The sequence below is a fragment of the Thermobia domestica genome, chromosome 11 (assembly GCF_964235325.1).
Source record: "Thermobia domestica chromosome 11, izTheDome1.hap1.1, whole genome shotgun sequence".
NCBI classification, from domain to species: Eukaryota; Metazoa; Arthropoda; class Insecta; order Zygentoma; family Lepismatidae; genus Thermobia; species Thermobia domestica.
Genome location: NC_137464.1, coordinates 20,881,836 through 20,907,885, shown reverse-complemented (window position 1 = coordinate 20,907,885; position 26,050 = coordinate 20,881,836). Strand labels below are relative to the sequence as shown.

Here is a 26,050-nt window from a genome sequence, read left to right as displayed (position 1 = left end):
TGCTGTGGGTTATTCCTAAAAAGGTACAATCATGCCAAATTTCAACTTTCTACGTCAACCAGAAGTACCCGTTATTTTATATCAGTTCATGTAGTTGTGTATATATAGGGGTTAGACAAAAAAACCTAAAACCTTTGCAAAAGTGTGAAAATCATACCTAGTATGCTGTGAGGCCTCCTTTTGCGTCCAAAACAGCTTGGATCCAACGTGGAATGGACGTATACAGCTCCTTAATCCTGGTGTGTGGAATTTTGTACCATTGTTCCTCCAAAACATGCTCCAGTTCCTTAAGAGATGTTGGTGGAGGGTAATGAGACCGAACAAGTCTTTCGAACTCAGACCATAATGGCTCAATGATGATCAGATCTGGTGATTGTGGGACCCAGGGGTGGTATGATAGCTCTTGGTCATGCTCCTCACCGTCATAGCTCATGGTCCATAATTTCACCATTTTTTCAGCGTGAAAGGGGGCCAAATCATCTTGGTAGATACCATCACCACCAGGGAACAATATTTGAGCCATGGGTACAACCTGGTCCCCCAAAATGGCCTCATACGCCTTAGCATTCATCATTTCATGCAGGGCTATGATAGGACCTGCAGAAAACGACGATATCACTGTCCATACTGTAACCACCCCCATGCTTTACAGTTGGAAGCAGACAGTCTGTATCATAGGCCTGCGACGGTGTTCTCCATACGTAAACACGACCGGTTGTTGGAAACAAGATGAAGGTCGATTCATCGGACCACATTACGTGTTTCCACTGCTCACGAGTCCACGCCTTGTGGTCCTTGCACCACTGGATACGCCTCTTCGCATTTACTGCTGTGACCAGGGGTTTAGCAATAGCGGTCCTGCCATGAATTTTCATTTTATGAAGTTCCCGTCGCACTGTTTTCAATGAAACCGGGTTCTGTAGGCCGGAATTGAGTTCAGACGTAATTTTCATTGCAGTGGTCTTCTTTTTAGCTGCTACAATCCGTTTTAATGCCCTCCGGTCCTTATCTGACAGGATTGTCTTTCGATCACTGTTGTGCTTTGCAGACATCGTTTGCTCTCGTGACGTTGGACACAGTGCCTTTCGATACCCACACAATGGTCGCCACTGTTGCCACTGAAGCTCCAACCAGACGAGCACCAACGATCATGCCTCTTTGGAAGTCTGTCAGGTCGCCCATTTTACCGTACCACTTTCACACCACGACACTCACAGGTGAACTGGTTACTGCTGACGGAAGAGGGAGGTCCACATGACACATTGAAAACAAAAAAGGATTGGCAACCGCAACACGTGTTGTACAGTTGAGGGCCAAACTTACGTGTCCTGTATGAAGTTTTTTGTCTAGCCCTATATATATTCAGTTAGGATATTCAGGTCCTTTGAGTCGCCAAGTTGTTATACAAAATGTTTTGCTAACCTCACATAGATATAACTCAAATATGAAGTCTTACCTTGTGCTACGAATATTTGTAATTCAGTTAGATGGTTTCAGTGTTCACTGACACTTTTGTCATATAATATCTAAAAGTTGCTAAACTGAACACACATGTTAAAAGTTCTCCCTTCCTCTGGGAGCCTTCTGAGAGAAGTAGATAACCTCACTTCTCATACCTGCATAACACTTGATTTCCAAGAAGGAAATCTTGTTAGTTTTAAAATGTGGGATTAACTAGTTTTCTCTCAGAAGGGTTTCATAGGAAGGAAGGAATGTGTTCAGTACAGCTGTGTTCAGCTTAGAACGTTCATATGTCATCATAAAAGTATCAGCAAACTGAAATCATCCGATTGAATTACAGGTATTCGTGATACAAGGTAAGACTGTTCATAATGCGCTGTAGATATTTAAGTAAAACGGGAATCCTCTTATTTATGAAGGTACAAATCCTGAATGGTCTGTATTTTTGTTGTATTGAGAAATAAGAACTTTGAGTTCAGAGTTGATCCACTCCCAAGATTTGTGTGTTAAAATTCATAATTATTTTCTTCCAGGCCCAGAGTCAAAATCATAATCCAACAACAGCGAATGGACCATCAACTGAATCTTCCATTTCAGAAGTAAGTTATCCATAGTTATTTCGTGTAGTACTTTATTTATTTATTTATTTATTTTAAAGAGAGTTATTCAGTGATTATTTTAATGTATTTATATCTATTTGTACTTTTAGGTGTAAGAACAAGTGAGCAATTATTTGATAGTTTCTCTACTAATAATATGAGGAACATCGTGTACTGCAAATTGCGCAGAGCATGCTTGTGTGTACCGCTGTGCATGAATACTTCCAATAGCCGCTGATAATTCTTGAATTTTCTATCCTTCTGTGCTTATTAACGATTTGGAAGCAATTTTCTTGTTAGTTTTCCAGCCTGATCTTATTTCTAGTCAGGTACATATCAAAGATGAGCTCGGTCTTGTGTTTTACGATTTAATAGATCAAGGGGCGTTCAGATTTCACCGTCTAGTATTTTTTTAATTCCATTTATTTACCATATAGCAGATATTAGGCAAACTCCGTACAATGATGCTAACGTATTTCGCAACGCTGAGAAGTGAACGGAGTGATACATTTAAATTTTATCACTATATTGCCGATGGCATTAGTACAGAGATAAATTGGTAAAATTTGAACACCCATTTTATGACTTGCATGAAAACGTAAAGAGGCAAAACATTCTTGCGTGGCTACTTTGTTTTAGCAAGACTGTGTAGTTACGTTGAAAATAGTGTAATTCACTTCTTTTAACTGTATTGTACTGTTTAAGATCAGATGCACGGTGGGTGTAAAGGCCCTTTTATTCCACAACAAGCCCACAGAATTTTCTGTGTACTTATACTATATTCATTCAACCAATACTTCCAACATTATTTACTTCCATTATCATTAATATCCTTCGGTCTACAAGGTGTAACAGTACTAAGAATTTTTTCATCTTCAGCCGTAGACCGTAGATTTAAAAAAAAAAAGAGGGATGCATAATAAAGATGAGAGAAGGCCGTATACCTGTTTGAAGAGTTACGATGGCCATATACCTGTTTCAAGAGTTAGGATTTTTTCTTTACGTCCCTATGGAATGCCGAGATCATGAAGGACGGAACCTACACTTTAAAATGGGATCTCAACCACTAGCCGGGGTTGTTTACGAGAAATTGTATCCCTGCAGGGTTAAACGTGTCACTTTGCGCACTGAAAGCAAGTTCTATAAGCCTGAAATGCTGGAAAGATCGAAACATATTTAAAATTAGGTGTTCCGTGAAACTATATGAATTCAGATCTGAAAGCTAAAGAAGTGATGCAGTTACTTTAAACGTGACTTACAGTATACTATCTTGTGATGAGTACTACGGTATATGCTTTAGAAGTTTTTTTTTTTTTTTTTTTTCGTTAAAACTATTCTTTTATCGTAAACGTAATTTTAGTTATTGATCTAGAGCTTAGTTCAGTACATAGATGCAAATGGATTAAAGTTCATAGTATTTTAAGACCTTAGTTGTGAGACAGTGCAGGATGCGGCAGCTAAAAGTAACCCGGACATTAATATAAAATATTTTTTAACATTTTTTACGGTTACTAAGCCTATTTTTATTTATTGTTTTTTTTATTTTTATATTACATTACAACATTACAGTAAGATAATCACAACAATAGAACTATTACAAGTACAATTACATGACAATTGAAATTTGTTGAAAATGATGTCCTTCTTGGAGCAAACGAAGGTCAAGACGACGGAGCATGTTATTTATAACGCACCATAACCCATTTGATATTATCTGTACAATTGCGTCAGAAATGTTTGCTTTCAATCCATCCAGTGTGTGCGGATCATTTGTGTATATCTTACTCTTGAATGACCCTCACAGAAATAAATCACATTTCGAAAGGTCTGGTGATCTCGGAGGCCACAAATCCTTTTATATTGTCCTGTCCTCCCAAACAATTCACATACTGCACTGAAACTGTGGTTTAATGCATGCGCTGTTGCATGTTGGATAAAAGCATAATCTCGTTCTTCCTCATTTAACTGCTCTACACATGGATAAAACAGTTATTACAGATAGCGATCTGAGTTGGTAGTGACAGTAAAGAATGGACCAGTCTGCGTGCCAATACACCACACCAAACACCAATCTTACGATCATGAAAAGGAATTTCAAATGTTGATCTGAGGTTAAGGTCGGTCTAAATCTTGTTATTCTGGCTATAAATATAGCCGGAAAGGTGGATCCATGCTTCATCTGACACGAAATACAGCGAATTATCCATTTCGCATGTTGCAATAATTTCCTGTAGCCATCTACAGTACCGAACACGTTTCGCATAATCTGAAGGCTGAAGTTCCTGGAGAACCATAGTTTTTTGTTGTTTAAAGTTTAAATTTAACTGCAGTATACGACGACTTATATATATATAAATGCCTGCTTGACTTCTAAGAGCTTTGCAACATGCGTCTGCGCACTTCCACAATATTGTCTTATGTTAGGTATTGCACATTTCTTTTTTTCTTTTTTTTTTTTTCTTCGTCGTCTTCACAAACGGAGCCTGCTTCAAAGAATATGTAAATAGTTTTTGTATTGATACTTCCGAGATGCTGATGTGTCGTGTAACTTTTCCCTTAAATATGCTTCAATGATCTCAGTGTAAAATAAAATATTTTCAGTTATGAAAATACACATCTCAAGATTTAAACCCATTTCCAGCTCGAAACTTAAGTCTTACAACAACTTTTACTACTTGTTTCAACTGCTGCTGATAACTCCTCTCACATTGTGTTAGTCACGTGCAGAATTCGCCAAATATACAGAAGGATATAAACAGTGATGTCAATTGAAGCAATATCTGTGACGAAAATACTTTGTGTAGAATGGTTCAAAAATATATTTCGAAACCACAAGTACTTCATACAGATAATTAGGAATTAGATTTCTGGGCGTTCGGCATCTATGACCAGGTTAGCCCCTCACGTATGAGAGATGACGTACGGTAATCTCACCAAATACATTGAAAAGTATACGCATTTCCAGCATAATGTCGACCCATACCAGGATAGCATCAAACTCCGAATTGATCCTTTTTAATTCGAGGTTGTACGTTTCATGATCATTCCGAATGTACATGCACTATTAAGTCTCTTTTCATATAGACCCTTAACTTAGTATGAGAATAACACACCAGCCACTGTACTAGTCTTGTGTACTAGTTCTGTACACTACTGTCAAATGGATTGGGGCTACCAGTGTTTCCTGTGCTATTGTTCTTAATTTTTTGACGTTTCTTTTAAGAGTCTTCATCCTGGCGAAATTAAAATATCGCTAATTTTACAGTAATTATGTGATATCTTCAAATAGATAAAAGATAATTGAAATATGGAACAAGAGCACCCTAGACAATATTATTTTACATGAGAAACAGTTATCACGACTCAATTATCTGCTTTCGATTTCGAGCCATTTTGTAAATCGGCATTTATTTTCGCGTTTGTAAACAGCTGAAAACGAAAAGCCGCTAGGTGACTTGTGATAACGGTACCTCACGCAAAATAATATTGTCTAGGGCGCTCTTGTTCCATATTTCAATTATCTTTTATCTATTTGAAGATATCACATAATTACTGTAAAATTAGCGGTATTTTAATTTAGCCGGGATGAAGACTCTTAATAACAATCCTAAACACTTGCATGTAAAAGCTCAGATATAACAAAGTAATTTTGACTTTAGCAGTGATACAACAAAAGGGTGGACCAACAAAGAATAATCCTTTCGAAAAAATGTCAGCTCGTTTGGCACATATTAGATTGGTATCTTTTCTATTTATCAATTTCAGTTCACTTTTGTATTTTTTAAAAGAAGGAAAACAAAAAGAGAAATACTTAAGTCTTATTTTCATTTCTTGACAGCCAAATATATGATTTCAGAAACAAAAACTCTGCACTTAAAGGCACATTGTTTTACATTTGCTGTGTATAAAAACACACCTAATAATATTTTATCCAATAACCGAAACCAAGACCAGTCAGGCCCTTACTCTTGTGGGATGGGTTTTGTAAATAATAGGCAAGAAAGGAAAAGCGTTGCGAGAGTTGACCAGCAGTTAGGGCTATGAGTCAAACACTTTTTTCTTTTTCAAAATGTTGAAGAAAGAAAGAAAAAAAATACAGTATTTATTCGAGTATATGAGGCATTTTCCTGTGACTCATAAATGGTGTAAGAAAATAAGATGTGTAATTTGCGCGGGAAATTATTTTATCGGTGAATAGGACTGGGTATAAGTTTTACTATAATGGATGTTCTAAAGGTATTGTGTAGGAATCACTATACAAAAACGTATTGTAGATACAGTGTTACTGCAAATATCCTTTGGCGGACTTCATACATAATCACTAACTTTCTCACATTACTACACTTCTAGCAGTACGTTCAATATCAATATTAAAACCCATCCTGCTAATAAAGTTACTGTCTTCAAGGCAAGTTTAGACCGTGATCGTTAATTTTCAGCAGTTGAAAAGAGGTCGCCGAGGATCTATATTTAAAGGCATTCGCCTGATGGAACAGGAAAAGTCCCGAAAAGGAACTATCAGGATGGTCTTCCATCAGATTCAAACTGGAATCTTCTGATTGTGAAGCAAGTATACTCACTACTAACCTCCGTCCTGGTTTCGCAGAAATGCATTAACCTTTAAACGCCGAAGGACGCAACTGTTTCAAGATTTTAAACCTTAATATCTCAGTCCCTAATTAAGCTAGAATGACAATTTTGGTATTATTGTATTCCTGAAGGATGAGGCTTGCCGCCGATATGCATTTTATGTATATGAAAGGTACCACGGCGGAGAGGAAGGGTAAATTCGTGTTACTTTTTCATCGGATTTTTTGGGGGTATTCCCCCTTGGGGTACAGTCAGAAAAATTGGTATGTGAAGCAGTAAAATAGTCCACTACACGCTGATACCCTGCAAAAGTACTTGTAGCTTATATGGTGGAAGTAGGGGAGTGGCAAAGTAGGCCAGTTTTTTAAGTAAAGTATATATACGCAAAGTACATTTATTTTCTAAACGGTTTCATTTGAGAAAAAAATATCTTTTCATGGAATTGGTCTATATGCAGAATGGCACAAGTGTTTCCTCTCTGGAATCTGTGATCCATAAGTTTTCCAACGATGTATAAATCATGACTCTGTGATAATTACGGGCACCAGGGCCGACGGCGTCAAGGTCTGCGACAGCCCTTCGAAAATGACGTCTAGGGCGTTTTTATAGAAATTTTGTTCTGAATTTTTATCTCGCTTTGTATTGCAGCAATGGCTACATTTTTTTTATATATTATTGTCACAAATGTATTGCCTACACATTAGATTCATTTTGTCAGCGTAGAGTGACTATAAGGGTTGCCAGGGTTCTCCAAATTCTATTTTTCCATATTTTTAGGAGTTTTGTTTGTTTGTTTTTGTACGAATAGGGCAAGAATTGCACAAGTATTACCTCGTTGGAATCAGTGTTCCATAAGCTTCCCAAGGAGGTATCAATCATTGCCCTATGATATTTTGGGGGATCACCAGGGCCCCCAACGTGAAAGTTGCGATTTCGTTCAAATCCCTCCCGGTGTATGAAAGTTAAGTCCATGTATGATTTTTTTTTAATTTTTCCGAAAAGTATTTGCATGATATATATGCTAGGGTGCAATTTATGCGAGTATACGGTAAAATCTTAAAATTCTTTACTGCAACCTTGTAGTACTGAACAAAGTGCTATGACGGGGTCGCGGCATTTCAGTTGTAGAGCAGTCACCTCTGGTGTATTGGGTTCCTGGTTCGATCTCAGCTCACGCCAACTGAGACTTGTGGTAGACAAACGCCGTCTGTGTGGATTTTGTCGAGATTTTCCCACATATTCTTCATTCCATCATTTCATACATTAATATGGTCACATTCACCCTTAGCCTTGAAGCATAATTGTGGGACGTTAAGCGTTAAAAAGAATGCTATAATCTAAAATAGTCAATACTTTTAAGAAATTTCTTATTGCTGTTCAGTAGTCAGGAAGCTGAACAGGAGGTAACTTCTTGAAAATATTGATCATATTAGATTATAGCAGCGTTTCCCAACCGGTGTGCCGCGGCACACTGGTGTGCCGTGAATGGGCCGCTGGTGTGCCGCGAGGAATTGAAACAAAATTATTAATTTTATAGCAATCAAATTGCAAAACGTAGGGGAAAATGTATATTTGTATTGCACATTACTATGAATCTGTGTTACTTTTCTATACACTTGTGATGTTGAAAAAGTATTTGTTATTGTTATGACCATTATTGCTTCTTTATTGTTGCAGACTATTTCGTAGCTTGAAAATTTAAAATATCATTCAATCCTTTCGACAAATTACCTACATTTGTGTTTTAAAAGTAAAGGAGATCTGTTTGTTCGTTCGTTATTTAGTGATCTTCCTTCGTAGTAAAATGTTGGATACAGTTTTCGAAAAAGAAAGCTTATTTTTAAAAACCTAAATCCAATATTTCATTGCAATTGTTTTTTGTTATTAAATTAAAATGAAAAATAAGCATAGTGATTTACCACGGGGGAAAACCAGTGATCGAGCTTTCTTCTCTGTGCGGAGGAGATCAGTAATCAAAGAAAAAAATACCACTGTCTTTTATATTTACAAATAATAATATCTATAAGTGTGCCGCGAGAATCCAAGTTACATCCGTAGTGTGCCGCAAGTTGAAAAAGGTTAGGAATCGCTGGATTATAGCAATATATTAAGTAAAAGTATTGCATTTGTTTTCTTATTTACTTTGACAGTATTAATAGAAAATAATAAGAAAACTGTAGTACTAAGCGAAGATATGATAGAATTACATAATGTGCATTAGAATAAAAGAATGCATGCTTTTTCGTTATGCTAATGTGTTTCACTGTCTTAGAAGGAGGAAGGAATTGTATTTTATTTTTCTAAATGTTAATTAATAGTTGGTTAACCATTGATGTGAATAATAGTATGTAGCATTGTTTACAGAATTGTAAGTTACAGTAAAATTAAGATTCTAATTTTAAATGATTGTCTTTTAAAACTTGTTATTTTTACGAACTTTAGTGTCTTCTTTTAACATAAAAGCCTTATGTATACTGTCTTTAGGTTAGATTAACAAAGAATGGGGAATATTAATGTGTATAATACACTAAGGTGTCTGGTTGTGCTGAGACTTCACGCTGTGTGATGATTGTCACACATGCTAGGTGAACATTTATCTTCCTTTGAAAGTCACTTCAGTGTTTTACATTTCTTAATCTTTAAATGTATTTATTCAAAATTACTGTCGGATTCTAAAATTACACATGAGCATTGTAAAACATCAGAAGTTTGACAGTAAATAAAACTAATTTTAAGTAAAACTAATTGCTTAGTGTTTATACGTAGCATCAAACATATAGTGTAGCCTAAGAGCTTCTGTATCTCGCGTAGCTCGTTAATGGTTCCTCGAAACTACATGGGGGCTCCAAATTTCCATCCTAAAGTTACCTCTCTCTCTCTCCTATAGTCTGCAGAACATAACCGTGGGGTGTAGAACAACGTCACATAATAACAAACATAACTTGACTTTCGTAGTTCTCTTTTATATTTTTTTCCGGTTTGGATAACTTTTCTAATATGAGTTCCATATTCAGGACAGTGAACATGTATGCAAGCGCCCGCAAATAATGTTAATTTACTTCTTTGTTGTGATGTATATTAACATAATGCTGCTTTACTATAACAATTGCTACAATTGAACTCAAGTAATCACTGTTGCTCGAAGGTAGAACCCTTACTATTAGTACCTAGGTTTCACAGTTTGAATCAACCACATCAAATAGATTTGTGATGGACGAACATTGTGTGTGATCCTCTTTGTTAAACAAAGTGTTCAGTTACAAATTAAAAAAAAAAAAAATCGTTTTTGCTTATTGCTTTGGAAACACTTGTCCTTTGTTCTAAATTGTACTTTCCTTAAAATGAATTTTTCTGCCAGATGTGCATCATCATCATATGCATTCTCACTCTGCCGTGAACAATGAATGTAATTCATGACCACGCAAATCACTCTTCCCAATTCCCGTTTCTCATATATTACAACAATCGCCTTCTGCTTATCAAAGTAGAGTTGCACTTCGAAACGTGCACTGTTGTTGGAAATATTGATTTTTACAATGCAATTTATTTTTATGTTTTAGAACATACACACGCCTCCCTGCAGGACATTGAAAAAATATAGAACAGTTTGGTTTATAAAATAGGACAGTTTGGCTTATACAATAGAATATTATGCTCTGAAGCACAGAAAAAATACAAATGTATTGTAAGAAAAGGCCACCCTTCACCCACCCTTCGCCCAAATGGGCAACAGGAAACAAAATTTAGATTAATAGAGAATAAAAGTATATATAACCTTTTACTTTTTAAACTTCTAGCTCAGGAAATTATATATACACTTCTAACAACTGTTATACAACATAAGTTTCAGGACATTTCCAGTTTATAAATAATTTCCAGTACATTTCCTGGATTTTTACCATTTTCCTGCTTTCCATGACTTTTCCAGGGCGTTTGCACGACACACTTTTATTTCCTGGACGCGTGGGAATCCAGCATCATATGTACAGCAATATTGGAAGGCGTTGGGATATGTTGGTGAATACCAACACACCTCAGTGCCTTGTCAATACTGCTGCACACACTACTCAAAGAAAATGCTAACACAGTTTGTGTTATAAGAAACTGGAACATGGCAAGGTTCCTCAGCTAAGCTCCATTGGAAAAGAATAAGCACATAGGAAAGAAGAGCAGACATGCACTCTCACTCCGATACAAAAAAACAAATTAATAATAATAATAATAATAATAATAATAATAATAATAATAATAATAATAATAATAATAATAATAATAATAATAATAAGGATTAGTGGCTAGTCTCTCAGAAAAAAAATCCTAAGACATTTAGCATACTGCTAATATGTAGCAATTTAAATCATCATTGGAACTGTCCGTGGTTTGTACTTGAAATAATTCAATCACTGAAAAATACAGGGAATAATATAAGAATATAATTTATGTAATTTAATAATAGAATAATGGTAAGAATATAATTTGATAATGATTTTGCAGGGTACTTTTAATACTGATACTATGTGTGTAATCGGGAAATCTGTATTTGTGGTGAATTTCATAGGAAAAGAATTATAAATACTAAAATTATAATGAGTAAAACAAAATGTTGCTAAATGGTCAAGAAAGTTTTATTTCCGTTTTATTGTTCTTATTTACTGCTCTTTTGACATGAAATTTGCCACATACATATCTTTGCCGATTGTACACATACTAACATTATAAGAAATACCGGGCGAATTCGTTATCAAATTATATTCCTAGAACAACATATTTATAGACATGCGACAATAATTTTGGACATGAGTGTATATGAGGCAGTTGCCCAGACATAGATAGTTTGTGCCTCTCTCTCTATTCCGTTCCAGTTGTCAGGATTCGATTGTCGATTCCAAGTTTGCATCCCTGTCACATCATACACGACGCGGAATTCGACAACATGCAAGAGGACTTTTTGTCTTCTTTTGATATCACGAATCACCCCCCGGAGTTTGTGCACATCTTTGTTTTATAAAAAGCCAGGGATATTTAACTAATCTTGAAATCAGTAAAATAATATCTAATTTTAAAGAAACCAGAGAAATAAAGATAACGTAGGTACTCGTCAGTCTTAAGAGTAGAAGTCCAGCAGCCTAGTGTATTATACTTCTAAATATCTTCCTATTGTCTTCTTAACGCTGTATATTATTTCGTGTTCTTCTTCTTTTCGTCTGATGTATGTGTTTGTAATGAACGTTTACTATATTTAGTAATTATTATGTTTATAGGTGAAGTGCGGTGAAGATAAGTCAACGTTTCATTGTGGGTGTGCAGCTATCTATTGTCTATTCTATTTGATTATGAGCAGTGCATTTTTTCTGGAAAAAAAGTACCAGTCCTCACGACGAACGTATTATTACCCAACTTTCACACTTTTTAATATATATTAATTGGTACTCTCATTATCTCTAGAGTGCTTCTTATTTTTAGTATCAACTGGAAAATGAAGATCTCGGAGCAGCCGTTGGCTTGAAGTTTAGCATCCCTTCCAACACCAAGACTACATGAGATGTGCACCTACAGCTTAACGTGGGATCCGAACCACATGAGCTCCCACCGAAAATCGAACCCGAGCCTCGCACACCAAAAGCGCGTCCGCTGACTATATAATCACGAAGGAGTTCTCGAAACTGTGTTGAACTAGGGTAAAGCTGTGTGAGAGTCTATCCTACTCTCCTGATGAACGTCAGGACAAAGATTGTCTGTATAAGCAGAGATGACCTAGATGAAGTTACTGTATCAGGAAATTGTACCCGGGAAAAGGTAGTCAGAATGTGAGGAGGCTACACTGGGACAGTATTTTGGAAAATATAAACAACGCCTAAATTGCGCTTGAAAGAAAGTGTTGTGTCCAGGACAAGAGTCAAGATCTAAACAAATGAAAGAAATTAGCAGGCACTGCCCTCCATTTATCTTGTCTGTTAACTTTTTTAATGTATGTACTAGCTGAACCTGTGCTATTTACACAGCGCATAGTTCAAATATGAGCGTGAATTTCCTTCCCACTTCTCACTGTATCTGTGAAAGACCCTCTACCGACACAAGTAAAGGAGAGGAAGACTCTCAAAGGGAGTGAATTGCTTTATACAAACATATAAATGTAGTATTTTAATATATTGAATGTTGGGGTGAGTTTGTGGCAAACTTGGATAAGTGATAGATCATACCAAATGCAAATATTTTTTCTTATAATTCCATATCCGAGTACGCCTCACTGTGGGTCCACAAGCTTTCGAAGTTGCCAGCTTGCAATAGGCTTTGTCATTCAGATTAAAGCAAGACACCTGAAATGTCCATCAACCCCTATATGTAGCTTCTCTACTGATTGCCTTTCACAAGGATATCAACCTTGAAGTCCTAGTGGCAATATTGAACTAATAGGGTCAAAACGGCGCTTAAAATGTGGAATAGAAAAATAAAGATAAGTTTTTTTTTTCTAAATTTGAATGAGAAGTGGCAAATCTGTACAAAATTTGGAATCGACCAGTGAAAACTGCACGTTTCTAGCAGTTGTAGTTTCCGAGATCTCATTGTCGAATGAATTGGCTACAAACACACAAACTTTTCTTGACCACAAACATATAAACCTAGATTATACTCTTGTCCAGTCTTTATTGATTTAATTTGAAAACTTTATTTCATCAGTACACAAATACAAGAGTAAAAGAATGACTAGAGCAATTTGCAATTTTGTAACTTCAGAATAAAGTACCGGTACTGCGTACCGTTGCGTACTTTACCAGAAAAGAAGCACTGATTATAAGATAAGCTATAGGTAGTTCTTTCCTTTTACTAACCCATTTTAACTTCCAGTTGGTTTCAAATGATGCTCACTCTCCATCTGATCCAACGTCCCCCGACTCTAGTGCAGCTCCTGAGAAACGATCCAAGAGTAAAAAGAAGAAGGTAGGAGGTAGACTGTTTCTGATGTTCATGAATTCAAATGCAGTTTTTTTCTTTTTCAGTTTGCACCATGTACGTAGTTTTGCACCAACTATAGTGTTTAATTTTTGTGTTTTGATTTTTATTATTTTTTTTTTTTTTCATTCATTCATATATATACAAATAAGTGAAATGTATGCATGAAACCAATTTTCCATTTGACAGCTGTTCTGTACCTCAGGAAGTTTCCATTACAGAAACATTTGATTTAATAGAAGAAGTATTATTTTATATATATATAAATTTATTCTTCCATTTACGTATCTTCCATTTTTCATCTTTACAATAACTTCATCTTCTTGTGTTTCCAAACAGACCACTAGGCAAGCTTCTGGTAAGCAGCGAAGGTTGACAGGTAGGGTTGTGGTCTCAACAATAGCAGACTATCACTCTGTTTATACACTTGTGGGTACAGCAATGGTTGATTTTTTTTAAGTTACAGCAAGCTGGCATGAATGGAACTGTACACAGCTTGGGAAGTACAATGGCATCAATATTATTATTATTATTACTGTGTTACTTGATTTGGAAACATTTGTTTATGTATGTGTTGCAGTGCTTCTTATGGCTTTCAAATACTTTTTTTTTTTTTTAATTTAATTTCATTCCTGGTGTAGGTGTTTTTCTTTCATCAGTAAATCACCCAATTGCTTGACTTCACATAACTCACAAACATATATTTTACATATACACAATCTTTCTCATATGCATTCTTGAACTAAATCTATATCAAATGTTATTTTCAACAGTTTTGTATATACATAAGAACTCAAAGGTGAAAGGAAACAGTAATTTTGCCTATAATTTTTCTAACATTTATTACCAAGATGTTTAACCTTTTTAATTCATATTATAGTCTTAAAAACGAGTTATTGAAAAAAAACAAACAATGTTTTGTCTTAAAGTCAGTGTTCAATTTTTTGAGGGACATCAGTGACGCATGAGGAATGTCGGTCGAGTGACTTGACTGAATTTGCATGTATTTATGTTATTTTATTTTTAATAACTTCGTAGTTTCACTGTAAAGTAAATGATTCTCTACATTTACGACAACAACTTAAATTTTATGCATTTGGATTAACTTTACTATTCAGATTCTATTATATCCTTCTCTGTTTAAATTTTCATCCATTAGACTTGCAGAATTGCCTTTACTTGTTCTCAAAAGATGTAGTGAAAGAATCTTGTAATTAATTTCATTTATTAAACGCCACTTACCCGTATTGCAGTTCATGAGTACCGGTTTATTTCGTGCTGTTTGTTCTGCCAAACATATTCAAATCTTAATTTCATGAATTACAAAATAAACTGAAGTAAAGTCAATATATAAGTCGCAGAATAGTACAGAAAGAAAAGTGTAAAGAGTTACCTGATGAAATTAGGTGTATTCCTCCATGTAATCACTGTGTACATTTAGGTACTTGCCCGATGTTTCACGAATCCCTCAAAACGAGCAGTGAAGAATGCTCGTGGTTGGTGACTAGCCAACTGGTAACCTCCGTATGGAGTTACGTCCTACCCTGCAACCGATAATCTTCAATGGTCCGAACAGATAGAAGTTCGATGGTCTCAAGTCCGAGCTGTATGGCAAATGCTGCAGTCATTCCCAACTTAAACATTGTATATGACCTACTGTGGTATTGGAATATTGTGAACGAGCATTGTTATCCAACAAAAGAACCCCAGCTGTCACAACACCTGGACGTTTTCTGCGCATGTCTGACCGTAACTTAGTCAGGATTCGGAAATACATGACTGCAGTGCCAGTGTAAGACGGGGCAGAAATTCGTAGGATGCCTTGACTGTCACAAAGACGGTAATCATCACTTTACATGCTGACTGTGTGACCTTAAACATCCTCGTTTTGAATGGTAATGGATGTTTTCATTTCATAATGGCGCGTTTTGTTTTCGGTTCAAACTGGTGATTGGAGATTTCGTTACCAGTGACGATGCGGTTCAGAAATTCACTATCCTCTGTCGTGTACCTCATGAGTGCTGTACGCTGTTCCATGTGAGCAGTTCAACTGTAAAGTCACTTCATCAAATGGCCTGGATCATACCTTCAATTTTCCTCAGGATAGTTTCACTGAAATTCTGTCGGACGACCTGGACGATCGTTATCCTGGAGAAATATTTGTTATTGTAAACGATACCATTTCCTTGTACACTTCAGTGAGTCTGTTTCCGTCACGATAAAGCGACTTCCTCAGCAGATTTGAACAGAATCTACAAAAATCGAGAATTAAATTAAATCTTTCGGTTTTACGTCCCACGAATATGCCGTGTAGTGTAATAAGGCGATGATGAAGAAAGTGAATGAAATGGTGGAATGAAGAAAGTGCGGGAAAACGGGAGAATCCTGGAAAACCCACGCACACTGATTGTCTACCTCAAAACCCACTTCGCACGAACTCTGATCGAACCCATGACCCAACGCATCAGAGGTGAACGCTCTACCACTGAGTTACCACGGCCCCTGCAGAAATCGAATTACGGTCTGTTGCTTGAAACACGTACAAGCAACTAGCGTACTTGCTATCTTATCCATTTGACACCCGAATGACTCTCCTTCGTACGAAACATTGACCACTTCGATAAACGCCGGTGCTTCTACCTACATATACATGAATTTGACATTGCATCAATTCATTTTACGACTTATATATTGATTTATCCTCATGTGACTTATTTTACCTTTTAATGGGAATATAATAAATTGCTAAAAGAAAAGAATTGTCTTTGATTAAAATAGTTTGTCACGTTAAACGCCTCAAATATAGTAAAATAGTCATAAAAGGGAAATCAACCAGTACAGAATCGTATCACTTCTCATATATACGAGTGAGTGCTTACACGTTCCTGGCTTTGCGTAGCGAGAGTAGAGCTAGAGGGATGTAATTATACTGTTAGTCAACACCAATGCACTTGGTATGGTGATGTCGCATCCTTTGTAAACCTTGTTAATAAAGTTTCTTTTATTGGACCTGTAACCAGGTCTATGTTAGGGTGACCAGACGTACTGATTTTCGCACTACAGTACTGTTTTAAAAGAGCTGTTCTGCGTGTTGCGAAGACGCCTAGAAAGTCGAGAAATATCCTTAAAAAAAAAAAAAAATGTTCTAAGTTACAGTAACTTATTTACAATATTTTAATGTTTCATTCTTTATTCACAGCATTTTGAATCACATGCACTCTTTTCCTGAATGATAAACTGCTGTGTTTTATAACACCTCATAATAGGCAAGAACAGTCAATAAGCCAGTGTTTTGCAATATATTGTTTTTACTTAGAAGGGCTTGTTGAGATATTGGTAAGGTAGAAAAGATTTCTAAGTTACGACAGTGATGTTGGCAAGATAAGATAAAGTTCCTTCGTGTCGGTCTAAATTTTCCCTCATTCCTTAAAATAATCCCACGCTCCGAAAATCGATTAAAAAAAAAAAGCCCTACACGAAATTTTACTGTGCGTTCATAAAAATAAACCACTGTTTGCCATTCATCGAAACAATTGTAGTTGTATTGAATTCCCGCAATAATTTTGTTCATTGCTTTTCTTTGTAACGAAAATGAATCATTAACTTAAGGTTAACGTTAAATAAAATAAGGACATGCGTACTGCCGATGTAATAAACTATCATATACTATGTGTGTCCTATTTTTCGCTGTTAGAATCTGGTCACCCTAGTCTATGCAGTATGTTGGACGTGAACATTGTCCTCAACTTGTCTTTCTTTGCGATGTTTCTTCAAGTTTGGGAAGAAATTGTAATGATAGGGAGCTAGGTCAAACGAATAGGGAGATGGCGAACTAGTTGAAATCCCAAGGTGTTCAATTCGGCGACTACAATGTGGGACGTGTGGGTTTGAAAAAAGTCTTGCAAAGTAGAATCCTTTTGGATAACTTTCCGCTGCATTTCGTTTTAGTTGCCTCAATCAGGTGGTACAATACGTTGATATAATACTCGCCGGGGATACTGCAGTTCCGAGGTAATAATTGAACAAGCTAAATTGTCGATTAATTGTACGCTATGCAAAATTCAGAAATCTTTTGATTCAGCGTGTCGGATGTACGTTTTGTAAAACGTATTCTTCCGGTTTCAAAAGTGAAGGTGTTAAGTCTGGATACTAGAAGTACGTTTTCAATAGTTTTGGACATAGCCTATGTTTTGCACATATTTAGCCCAGTGTCTTTGAATAACCTAAAAGCCTTGCTAGTGCTGAAGTTAACACACCTCAGTGTCATCTATAATTGTTAGTTAATTCTGACAAATAACCACGGCTTAGCAAGCACATGTGATAAGTCACAAGACATCTGCTTTGTTTGCACCCCATAAGTGGTGTTGATTGAGTGTTTGTTCAAATACAGTGAAACCTCTGAATAATGGACACCAATGGGACGTGAATTTTTGTCCGTTATTGAGAGGGGTTCGTTACAGAGAGGTTACAGGAATTTAAATTCTCACAACGGTAATTGTGTGCTGTAATATACAGTAAATACATTGTGTATGAACGTAAGTACGTAAAATTCAATATGAAAATACTCTATTTAGTACGTATTTGAATTACTGGGAGGGATGAAGGAAAAATTCATTTCTGTTAAATAATATTATTGCTGGGGGATGTGTTAATATATTCGTATACCGGTACTGCAAAAGATAATGCGTGTATGTTAATTTTCTTAAGTACATGTCATCACCCTGTAAGCGTTTCTCATTTATTTCAAATTCTCAGAACCTTCTCAAAAGATGCATTAGGAACCAACTAATCGGATAAACTCTTTTGTTTAGCGAAAAAGGCATACTTTTTCTTCTACAAGGGTAATAAAATCATTAGCAAGTGCCCTATGAGAATCCTCAGTACGGTTGCGGAAGAAACATGTATGTATTGTGTGCGCGTTTGTGTACTAGCGCGGTATCTTCGTTGGCGGAATGGATGAAAAGGCATAAGAGAATGCATATGTTTATTGACCCAGCCCATCACAAAGAATATCCCCTTAGAGAAAGTGAAAAAGGAAGCCGGGAAAACTCCAACCCAGACTTGTTCCAGTATCATAAGTAAAAGAAAAATGTAAGAGAGGAAACATTGCTCGTTCAAAATGTTATTATAAAACAATGTTTGTTTTATTATCTATGAAATTGACGGGAAAGATGCAAGGCCCAGAGGCAAAAGGACTAAATTTGTTAGGGAAGGGAAGATAGTTCGCATAGAATTCTTGGCCATACGACTGACTCTGCATGAGTGCTATCGCGTATTGAAGGTTTTCTAGAATTTCCACCAGAAAGCAGTTTATTGCGGGCAGAAAAAATAATAATTTAAAGTTCAGCTTAAAGCTGTTCTGTTTGATGGTTCACCAGGTCTAACTCATGATAGATACGCTTGTGTCTGAGAGTGTGCGTAAAAGGGAGGGTTTTGTTCCATAAGGGAACATATTTTTCCGAGACAAAAAAAAAAGTGTCCGTATTATAGAGGTGTCCGTTAAGGGAGGTTTCACTGTATATGTGCTATCAATATAAAGAATTCAGTATTCTTTATTATAATGAGCAGCCTAAATTTAGTCCAGTTATTCATAGTCGGCCATCAAGCAGATCAGATTGTTTATATATTTATATGCTCTATCTGTTTAAAAAAAAAAAAAATTGATAGTTTTTTTTTCTTCTTTCTTTCGGTGATACAATAATAACATTGACCCATACTTTACTTATAATCTCTTAAATGAGCTTGCACAACTGCCAAACAGAATCACCCTCGTGTTTAAGGGACTAGTGATCTTAGTACTGCTAACGTCCTCATACGATTTCGCTTGTTTTATTTTTCAGTTCCACTTTATTTGCGTCGAGTTCAATGTTGCCATGCTGAGGTATAAATTCCGCGGTGTAGAATTTTACTCGTGGATAAATTCTTTCTCACACGGTTTGTACACGGTCAAAGAAAACTTGAACAAGACTCTTGTTCAAAAACATTCAAGATTATTTGATGAAGATTACTTTTTTTTTTTTTTTTTAACTTAAATTTAATAGTTTCGTTGAAGATATTTCATTTCGGTCCTGTTCTAAACTATCCAATTTAAGAGCATTCAATTGCCAGTCAGCGCCCGAGTTCATTGCAAGAAAAATAGAACAACTGTGTTGCTGCCATGAGAGAGAGCGCCAATTGTTAAGTTTTTAGATCATTTTATGAATCTTTTCCATGTGTCAGAGTATGCATTGTCATAACAGACAGAAACGAATAATTCTGCCCTGGAAGATATCCCGAATAATCTTGCTGATAATATACCGTATTTCTTCGAATATAAGGCGCCATCAAATCTAAGGCGCAGAAATAATGTACAAATCCATTCCTATTTCGATAAGTAGTTTCTTATCAGTAAAACGAAATGTTCATTGTTCGTGAGTGATTACCATCTTTGTGCAGTTCGTCATTGTTGTAATACAACCAATTTTAAGCAAATTCGTTGTAACTACCAGTATTAAAGACTGCAGTAGATTCTATGTTGTAACCTACGTGCAATGAATAAATATGTACGTATATTGCAGTATATACATCGAATCCAAGACGCCATCGAATCTAAGGCGCACCTGAATTTTGGACGTCTAAAAGCTGACAAAAAGGTGCGCCGTTTATTCGAAGAAATACGGTATATGAATTATGTACCTGTATGCTCTTAGTTGTTATTATTAAAATTGTGAAGGCAATAAACCACTGGCATAACAAGTCCATTTGGACCTGAGCCGCTTCAACACCATCTTGTTAGCGACCGGCTGAACTAAGTCCAGCCTAGCGACAAACAGGCATATCAGGAGTTTTCTAGACCGTGTGGGCCTCACTTCTTTTATTCATGTGACTCCCTAGTTTTGCTGGTTGGTCGCCGAAAATTGGGAAATGCCAGTCGGTTGTGAGTCCAACGCTTTAACCACTAAACTACTGTATCTCCTTGTAAAGGCAATAATAGGTGTAAATATTAGCTTAAGAATTTACTACACAGGAATATTGGTCAAGTTTGTGAAGAAAGTCTGATGCAAATATGAACGGTAAGCCCAGTTGATAGGAAAAATAATATTGGCATTGGTATCATGTTCTTCGCTTCGTGTCCTGTGTTTTCACAGTCCCCTCTTTCAAACAGTCTTTGATGCCATAGCACAAATAACTTCAAAAGGCACTCATTGCTTCGTGGTTATCAATCTAAAATTTTTGGAAACGGTTCAAGAATCTTTTTCTTGAATGTCATTTTGTTCTTCGCCATATTAAGGATATTAAAAAAAAAAAAAAAAAAAAAAAAAGTAATCGAAATACAAGGGCCGATTTGATACCTAAGCAGGACTGTATTCTTGTTAATGTAAAATAACTTAATATTCAATCTACAAGGACCAAAATACTTGGTAAAAATTTGCTGGCGTACCTACAAAATCAACTGACACGTTTTCTAAAAGGTTTAATGTAATCTATTAAATTCCAAATGCCTGTAGAAAGTTAGGAAAGAAAACTCTAATAGTGCAGTAATTCACGATCAAGTCTGAATTAAATCAATACGCAGTTTCACTTTCACCTGTTTGCATATTTTCGATAGTTTGTTTTGGACTCGTATCTATCAGCAAGTATTATAAAACACGATTCATTACATGTCTGAGCGTGTACAAAGGGTTTGATTCATTCGAGATTTTCGTTCAAGTGTCTTAAACAATGTTCCTTGGAACGTGTAAATTTGAAGTCTTGAATGATCATGTCCAAGCTTTCTTTGACCGTATACAACTCAGATTTAGAGCATATTATTTCAGTACCAATATTTAAAATGAAAGGTCTTTTTAGTAGCAAAAAATATGGTAACCCTGAAGGATATTTCTTATAAATCAGTCGGTTTAGAAGCAAATGTAATAAGAGTAACTAAAGAAAACAAGTGTTAAGATAATTCGTATGAACTTTAAAAAAAAAAAAAAAAAAAGGATGATCACTCAAGAACTGCAATGCGAAAAGTTGCGCATCCATGTAACGTTTTCCTTGCCCTATATCTTATATTTCGTGTTATCTTTAATGCTGAAAGAGAATTTCTGAATTGTCTTCCATATTTTTCACTCACCTCGCAATTAAAATAAAACGCAGCTCCTAATATTTTAATATCTACTTCACTAGCATTATAATAAAATAACAAACCTCTAAACCGATGCTAGTTACGTTTCGTACTCTTAAAATTGCCCTTATTGAATCTCTAAAGTAATTTCTCCAGCATTGCAATTTCGTAAATCACAGTCTTGAATATGTACGTACTAACCCGCAATTCTCTTTTTCTATTACAGAGTGGTTCCGGAAGAAAGTAACGACCACCAAGAAACATACAGCAGCTCCTTCAAGCAACGGGATATCATAACACTTGCTATAACTCATGCCAATCGGGATATTAGTGTAGTGATGTCTATGATATTCTGAGCCTATTAATAACAACTAAATTGACTGCATTCATGTTTGTGAGTGTGTTTGCGTGAATGAGTGTTGAATGTGCGAGTGTGAGAATTACGCATGCGTGTGTTAAAGGGACATAATGTTCATGTAGGGGGTCATGGGATTGAAATAATGGTGCTTGATTTAAGAAGAAAGAAAAAAAAAGTAAATCAGTTTGCTAGATAATTAAGTAAGCAATGTATGATTTAAAAAAGAAGCTAAAATGTAACACTTCTAAAAAAAATATGAGCTAATATGTAATTTGAAAAAGTAATCACTTGTAAAAAAAGAAAGAAAGGAAAAAGGTAATTTACACTTATAAACACACATTTCAACAGTAGTTGAGGTTTGCTATTGTTAACAAACTATGCAGCAAAGTAAGTAATGAATGAATTCAACGTGTGAAACTATGCAACATAGCGTAAATTATTTATTTCATGCTTTTTTTTTTTTTTTTTTTTTTTTTTTTTTTTTTTTTTGTGGTTCTTGTGTGTAATTATTGATGTGTTTGCTTTTTCAAATTATTATTATAATTTAGCTTTTTCTTGATGAGTGAATAACCTTGTGCAATACTGTATGACTGATAATAGTCTTTCAGAAGTTATGAATTACCATAAAAGATGTATGTTTTAGTGTGTAAGTTCTGCGTTACCTAAGTTAACTAACAATAATTATAATTATTGTCTTTCCATTTGTTAAAAGAAAATACTCTCTCTTTTTCCCCTCTCTCTTTTCTTTCTCTCTCTCTCAATTTTTTAGCTTTTTGAGCATTTCTATGACTTTAATTATATACCTTTTTTTGGTTCTGTTTTGGATGAAACAGTATCTGTTTTCTAAAAACATAATGTTTGTATATGTACTGTTTATTCTAGGGATGGTCAAAATTTTCCGGAATAGGAAATTTCACTTCCGGGTTTCGGAATAATTCTGGAATTTAGAAAATTCGGAAAAAAATTCAGAATTTAGAAAATTCCAGATTTTTTCCGTATTCCGGAATTTTTTCCGATTTTACTTCCCGGATTCCGAAAAGTAAAAATTCCAGAATTGGCCATCACTACTTTATTCCTTTGTAACCTTTATTAGTTAATTATAAATGCTTATTTCGTTCTCTTTTCCTTGTGTATAAGTAAAGGAAGCAACCTGTCTTGTCTGTTTCAAAAGTTTGAAGAAAAAAAAATTCTTGGTGGACATAAAAAAATGCGTTAGCAATAAAGAAGTACTTTTCTGTCGTTAGGAAAGAACAGTTGGTAGTGTTTGAAGGTACAATATGTGTGTATAATTAAAAAAAAAAATCAATTACCACATGAAAACTTCAGCATATTTGATTGTATCTAGAAACGAGAGAAAAAACAAAATAGTGAAACAATATATTCAAAAAAAAAAAGTTATAAATATAGAATTTTTGTATTCTGTAGTTTAAAAGAAAAGAAAAAAAAGTACTTTCGCTACAGATTGATATAGCTAACAAAACTATTTATAATTAGTTCTTGATTTAATAAAACCTGTCGGTGAAGAGTGATATATATGTAGAGTTTTGTATTTGTTTTTTCCTTTTTCAATTTTATTATTATTATTATATACATCTCAATAGACTATATAAAGCTTAAGTAAGCCAAAGCACATTTCAGTACTTTTAAGCAAATAAAGTTGACCTTTTTTAATTTTAAAACTAAATATAAAAATGAGAAAATAATAAACTAAGTTTGTTTAGATTGTTATTAAATAAAATGTAGCTAAAAAAAAAAAAGAGTATAAAGAAGACTAAAAAATGAATTATAGAAATAACTATTAAAACTGTGAATGATTTTTTGAATAATACTGATTTTTTGTCTTGGAATATTGGAAGTAAAACTATTTCCAAAAGATTTTACTTTTTTTTTTTAATTCATAGTATGTCTCAGAGCATTGGCGACAAAAAGTGATTGGGGTGTCAATTATCTAAGTATCCCTGTAGTCGAGCGACAAACAAATAAGTAATCTGATTATTAGGGATAGAATTATTGCACGTAGCTCAATCCATCACGATTGTGTAACTTACAATAAGAATAACCAAAACTTTCTTCATTGTATATACTCTGGCAGTGGCGCAATCAGAATTTTATATCGGGAGGTGCCAAGAGAATCCTAATACAATAGCCTACAAACGACGTGTTGCTGTAAAAATAGGCCAGGTTAGGTCCCCCCGAGCTCATTGCTGGTTGAGCCACTGTACTCTGGTCAGGAAAGTGTGTTATTCTTATAAGATTATTACGTGTACTACTTTTGGTTTTCATTCAGAACAAAGATACGCTCTTTCCTTCCGATGCGTAGCCAATGTGTCAAATGTTCGTTCCAGTTGAGAATAGAAAGAAGAAGAAGAATATTTTAAAAACTTGCACCTTTTTGTCTCCTTACTGGGCCTCTTTTTCCCACTTTGTGTGCGCCAAATTCCTTTTTCTACACTTTCCTCTTCTTTTGCTGCTATTTTTTAAAACGAATCCAAATTTCCCTGTTGTAATAGATTGAGTGTACTGTTTCTTGTACGAGAATTTTAACATCAGGCAGTTTGTGCTTTCTCTGAATCCAGATGGCGCAGGCGCAGTTTCCAAGGCACACCAATTGCTTCAGCCAGAACAGATTCATGATTTGCAAACAAAGTGTTTTGTGTCTAACAAGGAACCCTAGGTATCTATCAGAGCCCGATTTTCATGAAACTTTGTATATACAGAGAGTACCTCGGGAAACTCGCACAGCCAAAATTCTAGCTGCAGAGTCCAAGACGTTGGGGCACTAGGGCCCGAGAAAGATCAAAAGTGGAACCTCAGTTCATTAAGGACATGGTGAGAAAATGCACGTTTTTCTTTAAAACTAATCATTGTAACGACACGAAATGAGCATACATGTATATGAGATGGTCGATATGATCTGTTGAAAGTTATAAAAAGAATATCCGCCATCTTAAAAGAGGCCATGTTGAAACTGGTGCGATTGGTGCAAATGAGAATAGGGCCGCCCGATGCATTAATTTGAACGTAAATAGCCACAAATACCTGTTGGTGAAATCTGTTGTGAGATTACATTATTCCTGTGCTTCTGGTAGAGTGGTTTAGGTACAAGATGAGCAAAGTGTATCTTATGACACTCGAGCAGATGCAGATTATGGAGCGCTGTGAGTGAGATCAGTGGAACTAGAAAACCGAGCGGAATATAATTTTAGCACTACATCATTTGTGTCAGAGTCAACATGTAATTGGTGTGATGTGCTGGTATGACGGGTTAAATCTTCATAATAATATCATGGTTGACATTAACTTGTAACTTTTTATTAGACTTAAATTAATTCGAACAGAAATCAGAACGTCATATCAGTCCACCTATAGCGCTCCATACCCTCCATCTGCTCGAGTGTCATAGGATACACTTTGCTTATCTTGTACCTAAACCACTCTACCAGAAGCACAGGAATAATATAATCCCACAACAGACTTCGTCAACAGGTTTTTGTGGATATTTACGTTCAAATTAATGCGTCGGGTGACCCTCTTCTCATTTGCACCAATCGCACCAGTTTCAACATGGCCTCTTTCAAGATGGCGGATATTTTTATAACTTTCAACAGATCATATCGACCATCTCATATACATGTATGCTCATTTCGTGTCGTTACAATGATTAGTTTTAAAGAAAAACGTGCATTTTCTCACCATGTCCTTAATGTACTGAAGTTCCACTTTTGATCTTTCTCGGGCCCTAGTGCCCCAACGTCTTGGACTCTGCAGCTACAAATTTGGCTGTGTGAGTTTCTCAAGGTACTCTATCTATATACAAAGTTTCATGAAAATCGGGCTCTGATAGATACCTAGGGTTCCTTGTAAGATAGAGTAATCGGGTTTATAAAATTAGAAATCGGGTCAATCGGCAAACTGGCATAATTTGATAACCCATCTAGTTATAGTCATTTATTTCATTATTCATTACAATGAGGAAGAAGTCTTTAGTTTCTCGAAATATGAGGG

General features: G+C 35.5%; 1 protein-coding gene across 6 annotated transcripts in view; it reads left to right on the top strand.

Moving 5' to 3' along the window:
- The window catches only part of LOC145663966 (uncharacterized), a 193,913-nt gene extending 169,993 nt beyond the window's left edge, over window positions 1–23,920 (top strand). For 4 of the 6 annotated variants that reach the window (XM_081730199.1, XM_081730202.1, XM_081730205.1 and 1 more), the window contains 3 exons: window positions 1,995–2,060; window positions 13,497–13,589; window positions 21,914–23,920. In XM_081730199.1, coding sequence (XP_081586325.1) covers window positions 1,995–2,060; window positions 13,497–13,589; window positions 21,914–21,934 — 180 coding nt within the window. In that variant the 3' untranslated portion in view covers window positions 21,935–23,920. Of the gene's footprint in view, window positions 1–1,994; window positions 2,061–13,496; window positions 13,590–13,940; window positions 13,981–21,913 lie in introns of all 6 variants that reach the window. The other 2 variants (XM_081730201.1, XM_081730204.1) reach the window with 2 other exon arrangements.
- Window positions 23,921–26,050: the final 2,130 nt, after the last annotated feature.